The 18,220-nt window shown below is 38.7% G+C and overlaps 2 protein-coding genes across 2 annotated transcripts; both read right to left on the bottom strand.

Moving 5' to 3' along the window:
• Positions 1-4,061: 4,061 nt before the first annotated feature.
• On the bottom strand, positions 4,062-6,497 carry LOC124138871 (fibroin heavy chain-like). The gene is made up of 5 exons (XM_046505755.2): positions 6,122-6,497; positions 5,727-5,815; positions 5,450-5,598; positions 4,903-5,131; positions 4,062-4,411 (listed from the first exon to the last, which is right to left on the bottom strand). Exons 1-5 carry the CDS (start codon positions 6,462-6,464, stop codon positions 4,295-4,297), a joined length of 927 nt encoding a protein of 308 aa, XP_046361711.1. The 5' UTR covers positions 6,465-6,497; the 3' UTR covers positions 4,062-4,294.
• A 6,383-nt stretch (positions 6,498-12,880) lies between these two features.
• LOC124138870 (filaggrin-2-like) lies at positions 12,881-15,221 on the bottom strand. Its single transcript, XM_046505754.2, has 5 exons — positions 14,865-15,221; positions 14,470-14,558; positions 14,199-14,341; positions 13,826-14,054; positions 12,881-13,335 (listed from the first exon to the last, which is right to left on the bottom strand). The coding sequence occupies exons 1-5, from the start codon at positions 15,205-15,207 to the stop codon at positions 13,219-13,221; spliced, it is 921 nt and encodes a 306-aa protein (XP_046361710.1). The 5' UTR covers positions 15,208-15,221; the 3' UTR covers positions 12,881-13,218.
• Positions 15,222-18,220: the final 2,999 nt, after the last annotated feature.

Below are 18,220 nucleotides of genomic sequence, written 5' to 3'. Positions count from 1 at the left end.
TTAGAAGCACAAATAGTTAATTATTAGGCGATACCCCCAAGCAACAAGTTCGTTATTATGCAGTCAGGATCAGGTTTGGCCTCTGTGTGCTGGTGTGTCACTATATAATGACCCGACACATACACATGTCATTATGGGTTAAACATATTATATTTAAGAATTGAAATCTGGATTGGTAAACGAAAAGCATTGCTTATATAAATACCGCTCTGAGCTTCACAGATTCTAGCTGGTGAACTAATATAAACATTATCGTGTTAAGTAGGCAATTATACAAAGAATGTATCCGTAAACTGGAGATAGCGATGTCCGAACTAAAGGAGTACAGTATAACAATTTCAATGGGTTTTTTCCAAAATTGATTTATATTATTGTACCAACTATACGAATCGTTTGCTTTTGAAAAGACAATCGTGGACTAATTTAAGAATTTCATGTTTATTGAGTCATTTTCTAAAGAATTTGTGTATAAAACTGTTTTCCATGGTTGTAAAAGTGCATATTCCTTGTAATATTGTCATATTTTCTGTATGTAAAAAACAAATGTGAAGGATATTCGAAAAAAAACACATTTCCAGTCCGATCTGTCCGATACATATCGATTGAATTTTTAAGCGTTAAACTCAATGCAGCCGAGCCTGAGGCGACAATGCATAATATGATAGGCCTATGACAGAATATTGCTCGAACCGAAATTTAAGCTTATAGTTATTTGTAGTGTCAGGCCATTGATGAATGTGTTACATTCTCTTAATGAGCAAATGTTAATTGAGTCCTCTGGGAAGAGCGTCCCACAGTTGTATCGAACTAGGGAGAAGCGAGTGTGCATATGCCTTGGTCCTACAGTTCATTGTTTGTAAACTAGATCCACCCCTGAGATTATAATAGTTATTTTTTTAAATATGAGCTGGAATAAGTTTACTGATATCTTCACGTGCAATACCGGAATTCATTTCAGGTTTTCTAATAATAAAGATTGTTCGTGTGTGCACTTGTCCCAAATATGACAACAGAAGTCGCACATAGGCAGTATGAAAGATTTATACATTTTCTCTATATATGTTTTAAGATGACCTGTATTTCAAACTTCTATATCATGGGACTAACTTGTTTTGTCATTGATATGAGTTTTCCACGAACAACCACACTGAAGTGTTATACCTGAGTGCTTATGACCTTTTACTTCTTGAATGGGGATATCGTTGATAAACATCATTATAGGACTAGCTATATTACAACGGGAAACTGAGAATGATCATCCCACCATTTAGCATAATTATAAACAACCGAGACCTTTGAATAATGTACATGATGGCACATACAGCCAAATGTGTCACTTATTGCCAAACATAATCTGTTGCTCGCTCTTCCGATGGGCATGGAACAAGCGCAGCCATTTTCGAACACCTGGTTTCCGATATTATGGGCATTGCAGATGAAAAGACAATACAATCGTATTATATAAAGGTCATAAGGCCTAAGACCTCAGAGTATAAGGTTTAGTATACGTAGGATTTAGTATAATCTTAGTAGCATTTTTCAATTACAAAAGACACGTGGGAGGGGAACCCCTCAAGACTATTCAGAGTGAACAGGCATCATCTTAAGATATCAAATGTACTTAACTCTCGCCCCATTATGAAGCGTCATGTATAGTTATCTGCAGTCAGGTTATACTTACATAGGATTAATGTACAAAGATAAGATAATAGTATTAACGAGGCGTGGAAGACGAAGTGAAAAGAGAGTGTTTGAACGGGATGTGATGACAATGTATACTCTTCAACAAAGGAAACGCAATACGGATATCGTTGGCCATAAAAGCAAAATTAGCGAAATGAAGAAGTTTAATATGTTATAGTGTCAGCGACACATTTCCCGGATCAAAATAATCACAAGGCCATCCAAACCATTAGTCGGGAAACACGTACGATTCGGAAAAAACGCACCCAGTACATCAACAAAAGGGCCATGGAGCTGCACGTACTGCACGTGCAGCAGCACTATGAACGGTATTAAAGTGCAGAGTTTTTGATTGCCTGGCATCTGCGTCAGTCGAAATTCAACAATTCAACAACATGCCAAGATTAACAGAAGTGCAAAGAAACAACGTCATAGGCCGCTTGTTCATCAGTATGAGATGATTTACAATCAATTAAGTTCATTATTGATAGTACATGCAAAAAGAAATGAAAGTTTAATGTCTTTAATCTAAAGGTGTTGAGAACATAATTACGTGAATAATGTCGTCCAACTATACACAAACTCCAAATGATCAAAACATGGTTAGATTTCAAACTTATTGAAGACAAGTTATTTGTTTCATTTCATGAAGAGGTATTAAAATTGGTTCCAATCCTTCAGTATGGACATGCTTTTATGTAGCTGTGGTGACTTTAGAAATCAAATGTATTAATCCTGTTTCCGTCACAGATGAAAGATTACACTAGAATGAACTATGTTAGAGCGGTGCAGAAGGTTACAACTATCTGTTGAATGAGCCACGTTATTAATGAATGTGTTCTGAAATAGATTTCATCATGTTTGACAAGATGATAATGTTCAGATATCATGCGTAGATGTGTAGGCCATCGATAGATACAAGTTTTTGTGTGAAAAAGCTTGTTAACTCTCCGATTTTAATGCTATTTTGACAAATCAGAATCAAGCATTCGTTTGTGTCATGGTAGAAATTGTATATGATAATACGTTTAGTGCAGCAATGATTAACTGAGGTGAGTTTGAAATTTGAAATATATTCAGTAACATAAAGGCTCGTCATATCAATGTAAATGGAAAACCCTAAGTGCACTCTACAAATGACATGTGGCTTCTCAGACCTCATGGGACCACGTGAAACTTATCAAAGCCATGATTCTGCATGCATTTTTGGACTAGATGTACCCTTTCATCTATCAAAGGGGGATGTTGGGGTAGCCTAGTGATTAAAGCGTTCGTCCGTCACGCCGGGTTCGATTCCCCACTTGTGTACAATGTGTGAAGCTAATTTATGATATTCTGATTTTGCTGAAATATTGCTAAAAGTGGCGCAAAACCACACTCACTGATTTATTCATCTATCAAAGCTGTGATCAAACATGGATTGTTTGGTCTCGAGTCACCCTTCCATCTATCAAATCTGTTGTGCATGTGCATGCTAACACACTATCACTAATTCTGTTTTCACATAAGAAGTGTGTAAGACCTGGTATATTTTATTTGAACTTGGTAACAACTATTGCATGTCTTCTGAAATAAACTTCATCATATTTGATAAGCTGGTCTGTTCAAGTGCGTGTGCAGCGTACCAGTCAGTGACAAAAACATCTGATAATGTACATATATCAAACGTATTCTAATGGGTTATCGGCGATATGCATCGATAGATAAATGTTTTCGCATGCAAGCATTTGAGTGAAAAAGCTTGTGAATTTTCCGATATAATGTTATGTTGATTAATCAGAATCAGGCCTTCTTCAGTGTCGTGGTAGAAAAGCGTTTGTGATTTGGTACTTTCTTAATTTTGAAGCCCATTTATGTTTCAGGGTAACATATAACCAAGTCTTGTCTGGTTGACAAAGACGTTGTCATATAAATACCACAAATATAATCAGTTTTGGGTCGTCAGTTACTTATTTTGTCGGTGTATTCTCATACACTACATGCTGGAGAAGCGTGAGTGGTGGTTACGTTATTAGCCTTTGATGGTTGTTTCACATCGTATTCTCCGAAGTCTACCAGAGAGGTAAGGTTTACACAGATTTGAAACGTGTTTCAGCCGTATTAATATACATTGAAAGCACACTCTAAACAAATCATTGTGGCCCCTTAGACCCCAGGGTCACACGTGCCACCTTTCAAAACTATGATGCAACATGCGTGATTTGGGCTTGATTCACCCTTTTCTCTATCAAAGCTTTGATCCAGCATGATTCCTTTGGACTTGAATAACCCTTCGTCTACCAAAGCTGTGATCTTAAACTCACATGTGTATGCTGACACATTACCAGTTTGCACATTATCACGAATGCTCTTTTGACATAAGAAGTATGTAACACGTGTTGTTTTCGTACTTTTTATTTGTAAAATAAATACCTCCTATGATCTTTGTGACGAGCATTAATAATGATTGTTGATGAACAGAACAAGCAATGATATTAATACAACTAATGTAGTTCTGTCACATGAGATGAGAAATATCAGAAATTCATAAGTTAAGAATAGTATTCACATAACATGCAGTTTACATACAGCATTCACACACTTGTTGTAGCCTTCAGATAACTCAGACTGTTTATGGAGGTGTCGGTGTGACAGCATCCATGTTGTCGAATCCCAACTTGCAACAGGCCAGGATAGGCTCCACACACACTTGACGTCCATCGGTGCCAGTGGTCAAGGATGTACACAGCTGAAAACAGCAGTAAGGTAATGTCATTTGTTTGTCTTTGAGAGCTAACGGCGTTTTCATAAGAACGCATGTTTATCTCTTATGGGCCTGACCTGATGTCCTTCGTTTTATAAAATGACTGATTCTCGCATTGAGAATTTTGTGAATTTTTGTAACATTCTAATTTCCCGTTTACCTTGTCGGTGGGTTTGAACTTTGAATAATAGCCACCTTCTTCGGGTCAGAAGTAACAGAAGTAAGCTAATGTCATTTGTTTGTCTTATAGAGTTTAGGGCGTTTTCGTAAGAACGCCAGTTTATCTGTTACGGATCTGACCTGGTATCATTTCTTTTTAAAAAATACTGAGTCACGTATTAATAATCATGTGAATCACCTCAAATCGTATTTCACTGTCATTCTTATCTCCCTGAAATGGCGTTGGAAGGTTTGATTTTGAATGGACATTATAGCCAACAAGTATCATGAGTCTACGATTAAAAGAAACTACTTACAGCCATCCCACGTCCTCCGTATCTCTCGAGCTGTCTGAATGGTAGGTTGGCAGAGCCCAAGTCAATGACAGTCTCCTGGTTTGTAGTGAGGGTGACAGAGGTGACAACTCCGGGGGTGGTGGTCGTTCCAGTGCCCCATGACTGACCCCATCCTTGTCCCCACTGCTGTCCCCATGGTTGACCCCACTGTTGACCAAGACCTTGACCCCACTGTTGGCCCCACACGTTGCTGTAGAAGAGACAATGTGTGGTATTTAAGATGCATTTGACAATTGCTCGTTTCCGGTCATGAGGAAATGTATTTTAACTGTGAAAATTTAAAATTCTTAAAAACATTCTTGAAAGATGTTCTTGGTGAGACGCTTGGAATTTTAAAAACATTGTGGGTGTTTAAAAACAATGTCACACAGTATGAAATAGTATGATATTTAAGATGCATTTGATATTTGCTCATTTGAGTCATGATAAAAATGCATTTTAACTGTGAAAATTCTTTAAACATATTAATGGGGAGATCATGTTTTAACTTCCGCAACCCTTTCCTTACCTTCCAAGGACAGGACCGAGTCCATCAGCGGTACATCCAGCCTCCACACGAGATCTCTCAGTGATAACGAGGTTGTAAGTTCCTGACACAGTTGTAGTCCTCAGAACGGCAGATCCAGTCAGACCACTAGTACTTCGAGACTGACCAATCTATAATGAAAAAAAAGCTATGTTCGTTTCAAAACGCACAACTCACGAGAGTAATATTAAAGTAGTATTGTCTTTCAAAAAGAAACCCAAACTCCAGACCAATTCAGTCAATAAGTAAAACTACTTACACCCCATCCTCCCCAAGTTGGCTGCATCCTCCTCAGGGTAAGAGACATAGCAAAACCTGTTGCTGTTCCAGTGCATGTAATGGTTGTATCTGGTGGGAAAGTAGACACAGTTGAGCACTTTATGTTACGCAATATACACATACAAGTTGTCGTTTAAGTAGTAAATAAGTAAAAGTGTATAAGCTTCTTTGAGATCAATCGTTCACTCATCTAAGGCGGTGCCCTCGGGGATGTGGTTTTGGTCACTGCTTCAGCACACTCAACAGCACAATGTGTTTAAAACATCGAGCATTTCCAGTGTACGCGGTTGGGCGTAGGATGGTCATAGAAAGGGTTAACCTTACCCTGGTTGCACAGTGGCTGTAAAGAAAATGAAAGTATATGTAAATACTTACTCAGATAAGGGTTGATAATGTTCTGGCCCCATCCTGTCCCTGCTTGACCCCAACCTGTTCTTCCAATCCCAAGTCCATGGGTACCAAATCCAAGTCCACCGGCACCAAATCCAAACCCAGCAGAGCCAAGTCCAAGTCCAGCTTGACCTAAAGATGCTCCTGTCTGTCCCAAACCAAGTCCTGCATTACCTTGACCAAGTCCGGCTTGGCCCCAGGAAGCCCCTGCCTGTCCCAAACCAAGTCCTGCATTACCTTGACTAAGTCGTGAGTTACTCTGACCCCAACCTTGACCTAAAGCCAGGTGAGCTATAATAGATAGAAGAGCTACTGAAAGGAAAGCCATGGTAGATTTGTACTCGAGAAGAACCTGAGATAATGCTGGTATCTATCTGACCGGGTTTATATACACTTCAGGTATAATAAGCTGGTAATTAATTATGTCTCAGAAATAAAAGAGGTGACCAATCGGAAGTCCTATCCCATGTACCTGATGTAATTAAGGACTGGCTATTGGAGAGTTACGGCTACAGCGTTAGATTAGGTTATGCAATTATGCTATTCACATATTTCGAACTTAATCGTTGTTGCATTATTTTCTTCATTACTTTATTGCTTAATGACATTGACTTGATGATCGTTAATGTCACGTGTGCATTGATTGTTTATCTGAGACAATGTCCTATCCCATGCCCATTATGCAATTAAGGAATGGCTCTAAGAGATGTTCAGCTATCCCAGATAAATTAAGAGCGATACATTCATCAAGATCCAGCTCTTTCCTTTTCACAGACATTTCACCGAGGGCGTTTATTCACGCATTCATTCCCGTGTAATCCTTCCGTAATACTTTTGCAGTCCTCTGCGGTTTACTCGGACTTTTGCGGAATATATCGAATGTATATTGCTTCCTTATTTAACGATAATGTTATAAAATAATTATGTCTGTATTCATTCTTCCCTTTATGGTAATAATTTTCATAGTATATTTCAAGTATATAAAATATATGCATACATACTACAAAATTAAACATTCTCAGCGTTCAAGTTTCATTCGCAGATGCTCCGCAAAAAATGGTCAAATATTTTTCTTTATGAAAAAATTGTTATAGTTACGACACTAGGCCGTAAACACTGCATACTTTAGGTCCAAAACACAACTGTGATACCCGTATTAAATACATTACCATGGAATTGTTTGTTTAATTTTCAGCCACCATCAAACATGGGCATATACTTTCTTTCGCCCGGGAGTCTATTTTTCTCAATGAACAAATTGTTATTAACAGGAGTGAGTCTCTTGGATTTTTGTGAGAAAATGTTGTTTCGATCACTGATTCAATATTTATATTTGTATCTGAAAGAAAGAGTCGAACAATGTTTTGATTTCAAAATGCATTATTTTCAGGACAATAAGTGGAGCTGAGTAAAACCCTCAACCAATTAGCTTTTTTAAAACATCCAAAACTTTACTGTTATGAATTTACAATTAGTTAATAATTAGGCCAAGCCTCAAAACCTAATTACAACATGAAGGGGGGTGTAGTAATGCCCTCAAGCGTTGTGTTCGTTATTATGCAATTCAGGTGAAGTTTGGCCTGTGTGCACCAGTGAGTCACTATATAGTGACCCCATACATAAATACATCATTGTAGGACTAATTATATTATAACGAGAAACTGAGGAAGGTCATCCCACAATTTAGCACATGGGCAACCGATGAACATATTTTGTTGACTTTCTTTTTACTTTATAAGCAGTTAATTTCTGCACTTGTTCACAACACACCAATTCAACATTAACATATCGTTTTTAGTTCCAACAAAATAAGTAAATGCGCTATCGTGGCACTGCTTTTTCTGGTCCAGCATTTGGTTGTCTTGTTTGTTTGCAGGCCGTCGTCGCATGACAGGAGTACTGCTGTGCGGCTTCAGGCAACAAACATGTATTTGGTATTGTGTGAATGGCGAGTGCTACCAGTCGGGCAGGACAGCCATGGTTGCCCTTTTCGCGAACACCTGGTGTCATCACTTATTTTCATTGATCCATTTATATAATTTTTGTTTTTAAGCCCAGTGGACACTGTTTCGAGTCTTGCGTTGACATTTTATGTTTCGTAGTTTCTCATACAGACTCTGAAACACATATATCCGATAACCCATGCAAATCTACATTATTCAGTTTCAATCTGAACATGAAGTGATTCTCAGGGCTCATTTCTGTTATACAATTCCTAAGAACATTTTACAAAAGACATCTTGAATATTAAAAATCTTGAACCGTCAGCCGATAATTTAGTAGATAAGAAGATGAATATAACGATTTTGCAGCATAAGGAGAAAAATGTTTTATTATTGTGTCACATGTTGTATTACAATATACGCAGAAAACTATAGGGGAAATACAACACCCGGCCCGTAGGTCTATAGATACACAATACGGTAAAATATGATAGTATATCAAATTTGAAAAACTGGTCTGCAAATATACATATTTATTACATAACGTTGCATGGAAAGTTCAATTCCATGTGTTTCTTATGACAACAGCTTATTACAACGTACAGCTCATATCATGCTTGTGATTAAATCTGTTTGTGTACAGATTGATTATGCAATAAAGTGATGCAATAAGATAAAACGGAGAAGCAAATAAAGGCTCAGTTATCTTAGGAATTCACGTACGTATTCCTGGTGTCTTAAAACATCGATTTTGTACATCTGAAACAGAATCTTTTGAATCGTATGAACAAGAATCTTCAGTGTGAACCGACATCATCTAAAACGTTTTATGTATAATAACTTTATTTTTAATTCTTGCTCCATCATGAGGTGAATTATTACATCAGTATCGGAGTCCACAAATGCAGATAATCCGCTTCGTCTACTGGATCATATCGTTAAGCTGACGACATTCCGAGAACCAACCGAGCTATCTATTCTGGTTATATTTACACAATATTAATATCCAAAGGTGAGATAATAGGATGCGTGGAAGGCGTAGTGAAAACGGAGTGATTAGCTGCATGTGATGACAATTTGGTTGTAATTATTCTCATTAGACGCTAAGCTGGGTAGTAGATTCGGATATTCCCACGTAGTAGACCTTTGGGTTCCGATAAAATTTCTTTGATGTGGTGTGTTTTGTGTAGCAATGATGTTTTAAGGGAGTAAAACACTGTTTGTTGTACAATTGTGAAATGTGTTCTCACAGGAACCGAAATACGATTAATGAGGCGTGGAAGACCAGTCCAGAGTGGTTGAAGTGGATGTTGTTATTTGCTTGTTGTTTGAACGTTGTGAACGGACTCAACAATATTCCAGCTATATAACGGCGGTCTGTAAACAATCGAGACTGGATCAGACAAGCCAGTGATTGACATCATAAGCATCGATCTACGCACTTGGGAATCGATGACATGCACCAATCAGATAAGCGAGCCTGACCACCCGATCCCGTTATTCATGGGGTTACTGGGATTAGATGTCACAAAGACACAAAGATATGATTTCAGGCACGCCCATGGTACGCAACTTCTGTCATCGAATTGCGATGCATCGGGAGACTAGGGCGACCGCACCCCCTCTCTAATCTTAGTCAAGACCATCAAATAGCGTCGTCTTGTTTTGATGACCATGTTTAGTCGATTTACCTCATATACTAGTAGTTTCTTTAGCATTGGATAAAAAAGTATTAATTACGATTCAATGCTATTTATTACATTCATAATATGTACTTATTATATTACTTTTACTTTGTATGTGTTATGTGCCTACCGTCTTCAGTTTTATGCTGTTACTGTAGGTATTCAAAAGTAGTCATCGAACATTCATTCTAGCGCTGCTTAATCCCCAAACTATGCCTATATTATTGTTCTATCATTAGCGTCACTAGGGTGTTCTACACATAAGTCCTAAGTGGTAGTTTTAAAACCTGTGTATTTTTTAGAAAGTGAATTCCATAGTGACGTTTTCTACTTTAGGTCTTCCAGATCTTTGGGTATCGCTCGAAGGCTTCCTTTAATGTTCAACTTCAAGGACAAATTTACAAAACCTTCTATAACTGTCTGTTCAAGGTGGACCTATTTCCTCGCACCTTCGATCGATATGAGGTGATTCGCAATCATTTAAATACATAACAGTGCAGGCAGATTGTCAAAGTGAAAATGTATTCGATAACCTGTATTGCCATGGCAGTGTGGGGAAGACGATTTCGTATGCCTTTGTCCAAACAGGTAAGGGTAAAAATATTCATACCAAACACTTCCTGAGTTATCACAAATATTCATTAATTCATTAATAGGAGCGATTCAGGAACCATATAAACCATAACTTGTTTGGTTTTTGAAAAAAAGAAAAAAAGATAAAGCTCTGAGTACACCCGAAACAGTCTGCATGTGTGAGGTACAATACGTTCAGTGCTTACAGAATGTATTTGAACCAAATATACAACAAAACAACATTCTCTCTTGTGGAAATTTTCGTGGTTGTGATGCAGACCCAGCTGATCTTGTTTAGCGATTTGTAACTATGGATCTGTCTTAGGTTCACGACTATCAGCCAGACAACTAAATGAAAGCGACAGAATCCTTTGATGTTATTGTAGCAGGACGTGGAGTCATCCCACAGATGACATCCTTACCTTGTCAGCTTGCTGACGGGGTTAACCTCTTTGGTCATGTGGACAAGGCGTCCGACCTCGGACCGGAAGGTCCGTGGTTCGAATCCCATCACGGGACTCGGAAATTTTATGGCCGCTACATTATCATAAGAAATCTCATCTAAGAGCAGAGGCCAGAGTTCAATTCGGACTGTATCATGAACATGTGTTAATGGATCACTATTAAATTCTGATGATACAATGTGTTCGCGAAATTGTTCCGATGCCACCCATCACAAACAGATTTAAATGCAAGTCATTTGTTGACCTGAAAAATCACGGGATCATATGATTCAAGTCACAATCGGGATTTGCATCGGACATTATTTGTGTCACTGATGCGTTTAATTTGGAAATGACCTTCACATGCCTACCATTAACTTTTGGAAGCTTTACTGTGGCCTTTTATGGTGTTAACCTTATCAAAGCGTCATATGAACAGTCAAAGCTGTGGAAACATCAAATACTCCGACGAAGAAGGCAATGTCTGTTCCATCGGAGGACCCGTGAAGTTCCGGGACAGAATTGGTCTTGCCGGGAAAGGCGACTATGCTTACCGTAAGAGGCGACCAACGGGATCGGGTGGTTAGGCTCGCTGACTCGGTTGATGCATGTCATCGATTCAAATTGCGTGGATCGATGCTCATGATATTAATCACTGGCTTGTCTGGTCCATACTCGATTATTTACAGACGGCTGTCATATAGCTGGAATATTGCTGAGTGCGGCGTTAAACAACCAACTAACAATCCAACCATCAGGAGGCAATGTGAAGATTTCGGTTTTCTGGGATTCCACACAGGACTACCTCCCGAAAGGTGAGGCCATTATCATGGCCAATATTATGCTGAACTGCTTAGGCAACTGACTGAGAATATGAAGACTAAACGTCGTTGAAAACTCACTGAAGGTGTGTTCTTGCACCAGGATAAAGCACCTTGCACAAGGCTATTGTCACCATGGTTGCAATGCATGACTATGGCTTTGAACTCATTGAACAGTCTCCGTATTCAGCAGATTTGGCATTCAAGGTCAGTTTTCCACCTCTTCCCAAACTTGAAGAAAGAACTGTCTTGCAATCATTATGCAAATTAAGATGGCTTTTTACACCACCACGAGGAAGCCACACATCCGGGCACTCCAGCATCGTTGGCAGAAGTTTGTGGACCTTGGATGGGATTATATTTACAAATACACAAAATAATTAGGGACAACTCAATCAACACAGTCAGTCCATCATAGTTCCACCTCTCGTACATGTGAAATCAACATTAAGACGCGTATGCTTAGAAAAATATTATTCATGATCAAACAGCGTAGGGATTGTTAAAGTCTGAACAGATACATTAGCGATTCAAATGATTGATTCAACGATCCTATATCCATATTCATTTTGAAGTTACACATATTTCTATTTCCATATTCCAAATCGTACAGATGATTCAACCATAACAGATAGGTCAACATGACATAGATATATAGATATATTTATGTGTGTGTGAGTGCGTGAATGCGTGCGTGCGTGCGTTTGTGTGCGTGTGCGTGTGTGTGTGTGTGTGTGTGTGTGTGTGTGTTAGTGTGTGTGTGTGTGTGTGTGTGTGAATGTATGTTATACTGGAAGTTGATTTAGTTCAGTGTTGATGTAACTGTATTTATACAAATACAAAAAATTATATATTATATATTATATGTAGATTATAACTTATCAATTAACAGCACCTGAAACGCAATATGACGTAGGTCCCGGCGGTAATAACTACTCTGCTCACCTATAAGGTTTCATTGAGTGCAGAAGAATCTACCAGATTTTACAGGAAATGGTCCTCTTTGTATCCAACAGAGCCACCCATACCAAAGCCTTGATCTCGCATGCATGCATTTGACTTGGAACACCCGTAACTCTATCAAAGCTATGTGCCAACCTGCACGTGTGTGATTTCGAATACCCGTGGTTCTATCAAAGCTGTGAGCCAACATGCTTGCATGTGATTTAGCCTACCCGTGCCCCTATCGATTTCTATAAGCCAGCATGCATATGATCTTGTTCTGGCAAGGTATAAAATCGTACACTCACACAAATACTGTTCAAAGACAAGAAACATGAAAGATATGTTGGCATCTTTATTCAAACACCCTCTGTCCCGTTGTTCGGGAATAAATAATGATTGTTGTTGATGAACAAGACAAATGATGATGACAATGAGACATTCAAAAAGGATTGCATTCAGTTAGGAAGTAAGTTATTTAACAATGGGACACTGGATAGATTAATTTTCTGATAATACAGGTGTTATTCCACATGATATGTAAAATGTGGAAATTCTGTATTTGTCTGACTAGACTGATTAATGTGAGTACAGATAAGAATAGTATTCACACAGTTTACATTCAACATTTCACAATGGACACGCTGGATGCAGCTTCCAGATAACTCATTCTGTTTATGGGGGTGTTGGTGTGACAGCATCCATGTTGTCGAATCCCAACTTGCAACAGGCCAGGATAGGCTCCACACACACTTGACGTCCATCAGTGCCAGTGGTCAAGGATGTGCACAGCTGAAAACAGCAGTAAGCTAACGTCATTTGTTTGTCTTTGAGAGTAAACGGCGTTTTCATAAGAACGCATGTTTATCTCTTATGGGCCTGACCTGATGTCCTTCGTTTTATAAAATTACTGATTCTCGCATTGAGAATTTTGTGAATTTCTGTAACATTTCCCGTTTACCTTGTCGGTGGGTTTGAATTTTAATGTAAATAAAAGCCACCTTCTTCGGGTCAGAAGTAACAGAAGTAAGCTAATGTCATTTGTTTGTCTTATAGAATTTAGGGCGTTTTCGTAAGAACGCCAGTTTATCTGTTACGGATCTGACCTGGTATCATTTCTTTTTAAAAAATACTGAGTCACGCATTAATAATTATGTGAATCACCTCAAATCGTATTTCACTATCATTCTTATCTCCCTGAAATGGCGTTGGAAGGTTTGATTTTGAATGGACATTATAGCCACCAAGTCTCGTGAGTCTATGATTAAAAGAAACTACTTACAGCCATCCCACGTCCTCCGTATCTCTCGATCTGTCTGAATGGTAGGTTGGCAGAGCCCAAGTCAATGACAGTCTCCTGGTTGGTGGTGAGGGTGACAGAGGTGACAACTCCGGGGGTGGTGGTCGTTCCAGTGCCCCATGACTGACCCCATCCTTGTCCCCACTGCTGCCCCCATGGTTGACCCCACTGTTGACCAAGACCTTGACCCCACTGTTGGCCCCACACGTTGCTGTAGAAGAGACAATGTGTGGTATTTAAGATGCATTTGACAATTGCTCATTTGAGTCATGATAAAAATGCATTTTAACTGTGAAAATTCTTTGAACATTTTAATGGGGAGGTCATGTTTTAACTTCCGCAACCCTTTCCTTACCTTCCAAGGACAGGACCGAGTCCATCAGCGGTACATCCAGCCTCCACACGAGATCTCTCAGTGATAACGAGGTTGTAAGTTCCTGACACAGTTGTAGTCCTCAGAACGGCAGATCCAGTCAGACCACTTCGAGACTGACCAATCTACAATAAGAAAGCTATGTTCGTTTCAAAACGCACAACTCACGAGAGTAATATTAATGTAGTATTGTCTTTCAAGAAACCCAAACCCAAACCCCAGACCAATTCAGTCAATAAATAAAACTACTTACACCCCATCCTCCCCAAGTTGGCTGCATCCTCCTCAGGGTAAGAGACATAGCAAAACCTGTTGCTGTTCCAGTGCATGTAATGGTTGTATCTGGTGGGAAAGTAAACACAGTTTAGCACTTTATGTTACGCAATATACACATACAAGTTGTCGTTTAAGTAGTAAATAAGTAAAAGTGTATAAGCTTCTTTGAGATTAATCGTTCACTCTTCTGAGGCGGTGGCCTCGGAAATGTGGTTTTGGTCACTGCTTCAGCACACTCAACAGCACAATGTGTTCAAAACATCGAGCATGTCCAGTGTACGCGGTTGGGCGTAGGATGGTTATAGAAAGGGTTAACCTTACCCTGGTTGCACAGGGGCTGTAAAGAAAATGAAAGTATATGTAAATACTTACTCAGATAAGGGTTGATAATGTTCTGGCCCCATCCTGTCCCTGCTTGACCCCAACCTGTTCTTCCAATCCCAAGTCCATGGGTACCAAATCCAAGTCCACCGGCACCAAATCTAAACCCAGCAGAGCCAAGTCCAAGTCCAGCTTGACCTAAAGATGCTCCTGTCTGTCCCAAACCAAGTCCTGCATTACCTTGACCAAGTCCGGCTTGACCCCAAGAAGCCCCTGCCTGTCCCAAACCAAGTCCTGCATTACCTTGACTAAATCCTGAGTTACTCTGACCCCAACCTTGACCTAAAGCCAGGTGAGCTATAATAGATAGAAGAGCTACTGAAAGGAAAGCCATGGTAGATTTGTACTCGAGAAGAACCTGAGATAATGCTGGTATCTATCTGACCGGGTTTATATACACTACAGGAATAATAAGCTGGTAATTAATTATGTCTCAGAAATAAAAGAGGTGACCAATCGGAAGTCCTATCCCATGTACCTGATGTAATTAAGGACTGGCTATTAGAGAGTTACGGCTACAGCGTTAGATTAGGTTATGCAATTATGCTATTCACATATTTCGAACTTAATCGTTGTTGCATTATTTCCTTAATTACTTTATTGCTTAATGACATTGACTTGATGATCGTTAATGTCATGTGTGCATTGATTGTTTACCTGAGACAATGTGTTAACAAGCAACACTTGTTGGAATTGACTGTAATATTTAAATTTTGATCACTTGAATCATAGGTAATTTTAGATTCGGGTACATTTATATAATGTTGTATCCTACATTGTGTTTGTTACTTATAGGAATAAGGTCATATCTTCACCCTGCTACGCAAATGATTCGGTAACGAAGCGTGCAATTAGCAGGGTTTTTTCGATTAATTGTCGTAAACTTAGTGAAATCATATAAAACGCGTCATTATTTGTTAGACCTCAATGTCTCAGAAAACAATTCACAGATATAATATTGAATTTGCCAAAATATTGATTCACAACCAGACAAAGAAGCAAATAAAATACTTCTATCAGTCACACGAAATTTTCTGTATAGTTCTATATATCGAAAAATAATTATGCATGCATTACATGAGGTTCATCATAATTCCACGTGATGGTGTCAAGTTATGCAATTGTAACTATTATGACAATAGCCAAAATTATATGGATAGTTTTATTATCAAATTGTCCTGTAAACTTAACACTGACTGCATTGCAAATGAAGGTAAACAGCAACGTTCCAAAACACTGGAAATGAGCTTAACACTTCACATCCATGGTGAGAATCGAACCTGGTTTTTCGGTGTGTCGTGCTGACGATTTATTCATCCGGCTACACCACATTGTTTGTGGTCACCTCCATTGCCAAATTATGCATATAAGCCAAGATGTTTCATTTACAAGACATCATATTTACACTGCATCTTTATAAGACAACTGACTGAGCTGACTGAACTGACGTGGTTTTGTGGCCGCTTTGAACAGTTATTGCGACGGATGCCTTCAGATTAAAATGAAGTTTGATGTAATTTACCCTCATTATGCTTTGTCACAATGAGTGTGTTTTTATATGACATAGCCATTAAGGCGATGTTAGAACAGCACAGTCGTCTAACATGGTGTACTGTGTGTCATCGTACCCGAACAACAGCGATGGTTGCTCATCGGATTATCTGATCCACACTCCATCCGCAACCTTATAGCTAAATATTCTGGGTACGGCGTTGAACAAACAAACTGCTCTTTTCTGCTCACTACGTATGCCTACGCGGTAACATAAAATATATAATGTTGTTTATTATCTGACATCCATTTGAAACACGCGTCTCAACCAATTTATTTAACGATACAATCGATGTAACTTCCGTGCATCAAATTCTCAATAACAACCGCAAATCTGAAAACAAATAACGTTTATCTCCCAACTGTCTCTATGTAATTTGTTTGATATATTATCTGTACGATAAATCTTGATATATCATATGAAATAAGTAATGCGTGAATGACCTGACTTCTGGTACTAGCTAGTTCCTCCTTACTGTTATATTGCTGTTGGCGAATTGCCATGGGATAAATTCCAATATGTCGGCTTTTATTGTTGTGTATAGTTACGTAACGACGTACACTAAAAGTCCTTTACCGTGTAATTTCTGCCCGAGGCTGTGTAGGTTATATTTTCGAATTCTCAGTGTCTTCCTTGTGTTTTTTATTGGCAAATAAACATGCGTTCAATATAGTTTAGTCTTAAAAATAGAATTATGTATGCAAGTCTCATGACACCGTGCAGTAAAATGGCCTTTGCGGTATAGTGTCTGCCCGAGACAGTATGGGATAAGTAACGATAAGTTATTTAGATGAACAACTTCTATGTTACAGGTGCGACGTTTCGGTGTAGATTCTAACACCGTTATCAAGCAAGTGAAAATGTCGCCCCTGACCTGCTTGATAATGGTGTTAAAACATATCGTTAGTACTCCAATTTCTAAATGCCTCTCAAAGAAGACAGTATGTCATATATTTCCAGATTCTTGGATCTTCCTTTTGTTGTCTTGGTATTAGTATCTCCTCCGCAGCACCCTTTTTCTTTTCTGGTGCATAATCCCTATCCAATCCACCTCACAATTGTCGCATTCAACATTGAAAGAAATTCTTACCATCCAAGTTACCTTTAACCGCGTGGGTATGCAAGGGATTGTGTAACTCGTGGATTTTCAATTATCAGTGAGTGAGTGAGTATGGTTTTACGCCGTTTTCAATTATCAAAAAAAAGTTGGGGAAAAAAACTCTAGAAGCATGAAAGAAATAGTATCTAGAAAGCAAATAAACATAATTTGGTGAGTGGGAGAGTGAGTATGGATTTACGCCGCTTTTAGCAATATACCAGCAATATCAGGACGCTTTGACATATGGGGAACCGAGAACGCTTTAACCACAAGGTAACCCCACCGCCCCACATAATTTAGATATTTTATCTTTTCACTCTGGCTGAATACACAAGACAACTTGATAATGGTTAATTTGAATCTTATCATGAGTTCGTTATATAAATAGCAAGAACAAAAGCAATGAACATACATTGAGACATGATGTGAGACTTACTACATACAAATTGCCACTGTAAAACAATTCGTGGGTGTAAAACATGAAACGTTTCATAATTATATACGCCTAATAATAAAACGTGGTGTGTATGAAAACAAACAAAAAACAAATTATACACTGTATGTACATGCTGGTGGGCTTGGCGAATGAGGAAGTGACCAACGTCCATGTTGTGTAATAAAGGATGGTTACGAAAATGACGCACAAGGGATTAGCGTTATGAGTGATTTTGACACTACGTAATCGTCAGAGTTTGG

This window comes from Haliotis rufescens, unplaced genomic scaffold, assembly GCF_023055435.1.
Source record: "Haliotis rufescens isolate VD_foot unplaced genomic scaffold, xgHalRufe1.0.p SCAF_2, whole genome shotgun sequence".
Lineage (NCBI taxonomy): Eukaryota > Metazoa > Mollusca > Gastropoda > Lepetellida > Haliotidae > Haliotis > Haliotis rufescens.
The sequence above is the reverse complement of the archived record's forward strand: the minus strand, read 5'-3'. Positions and strand labels throughout refer to the sequence as shown.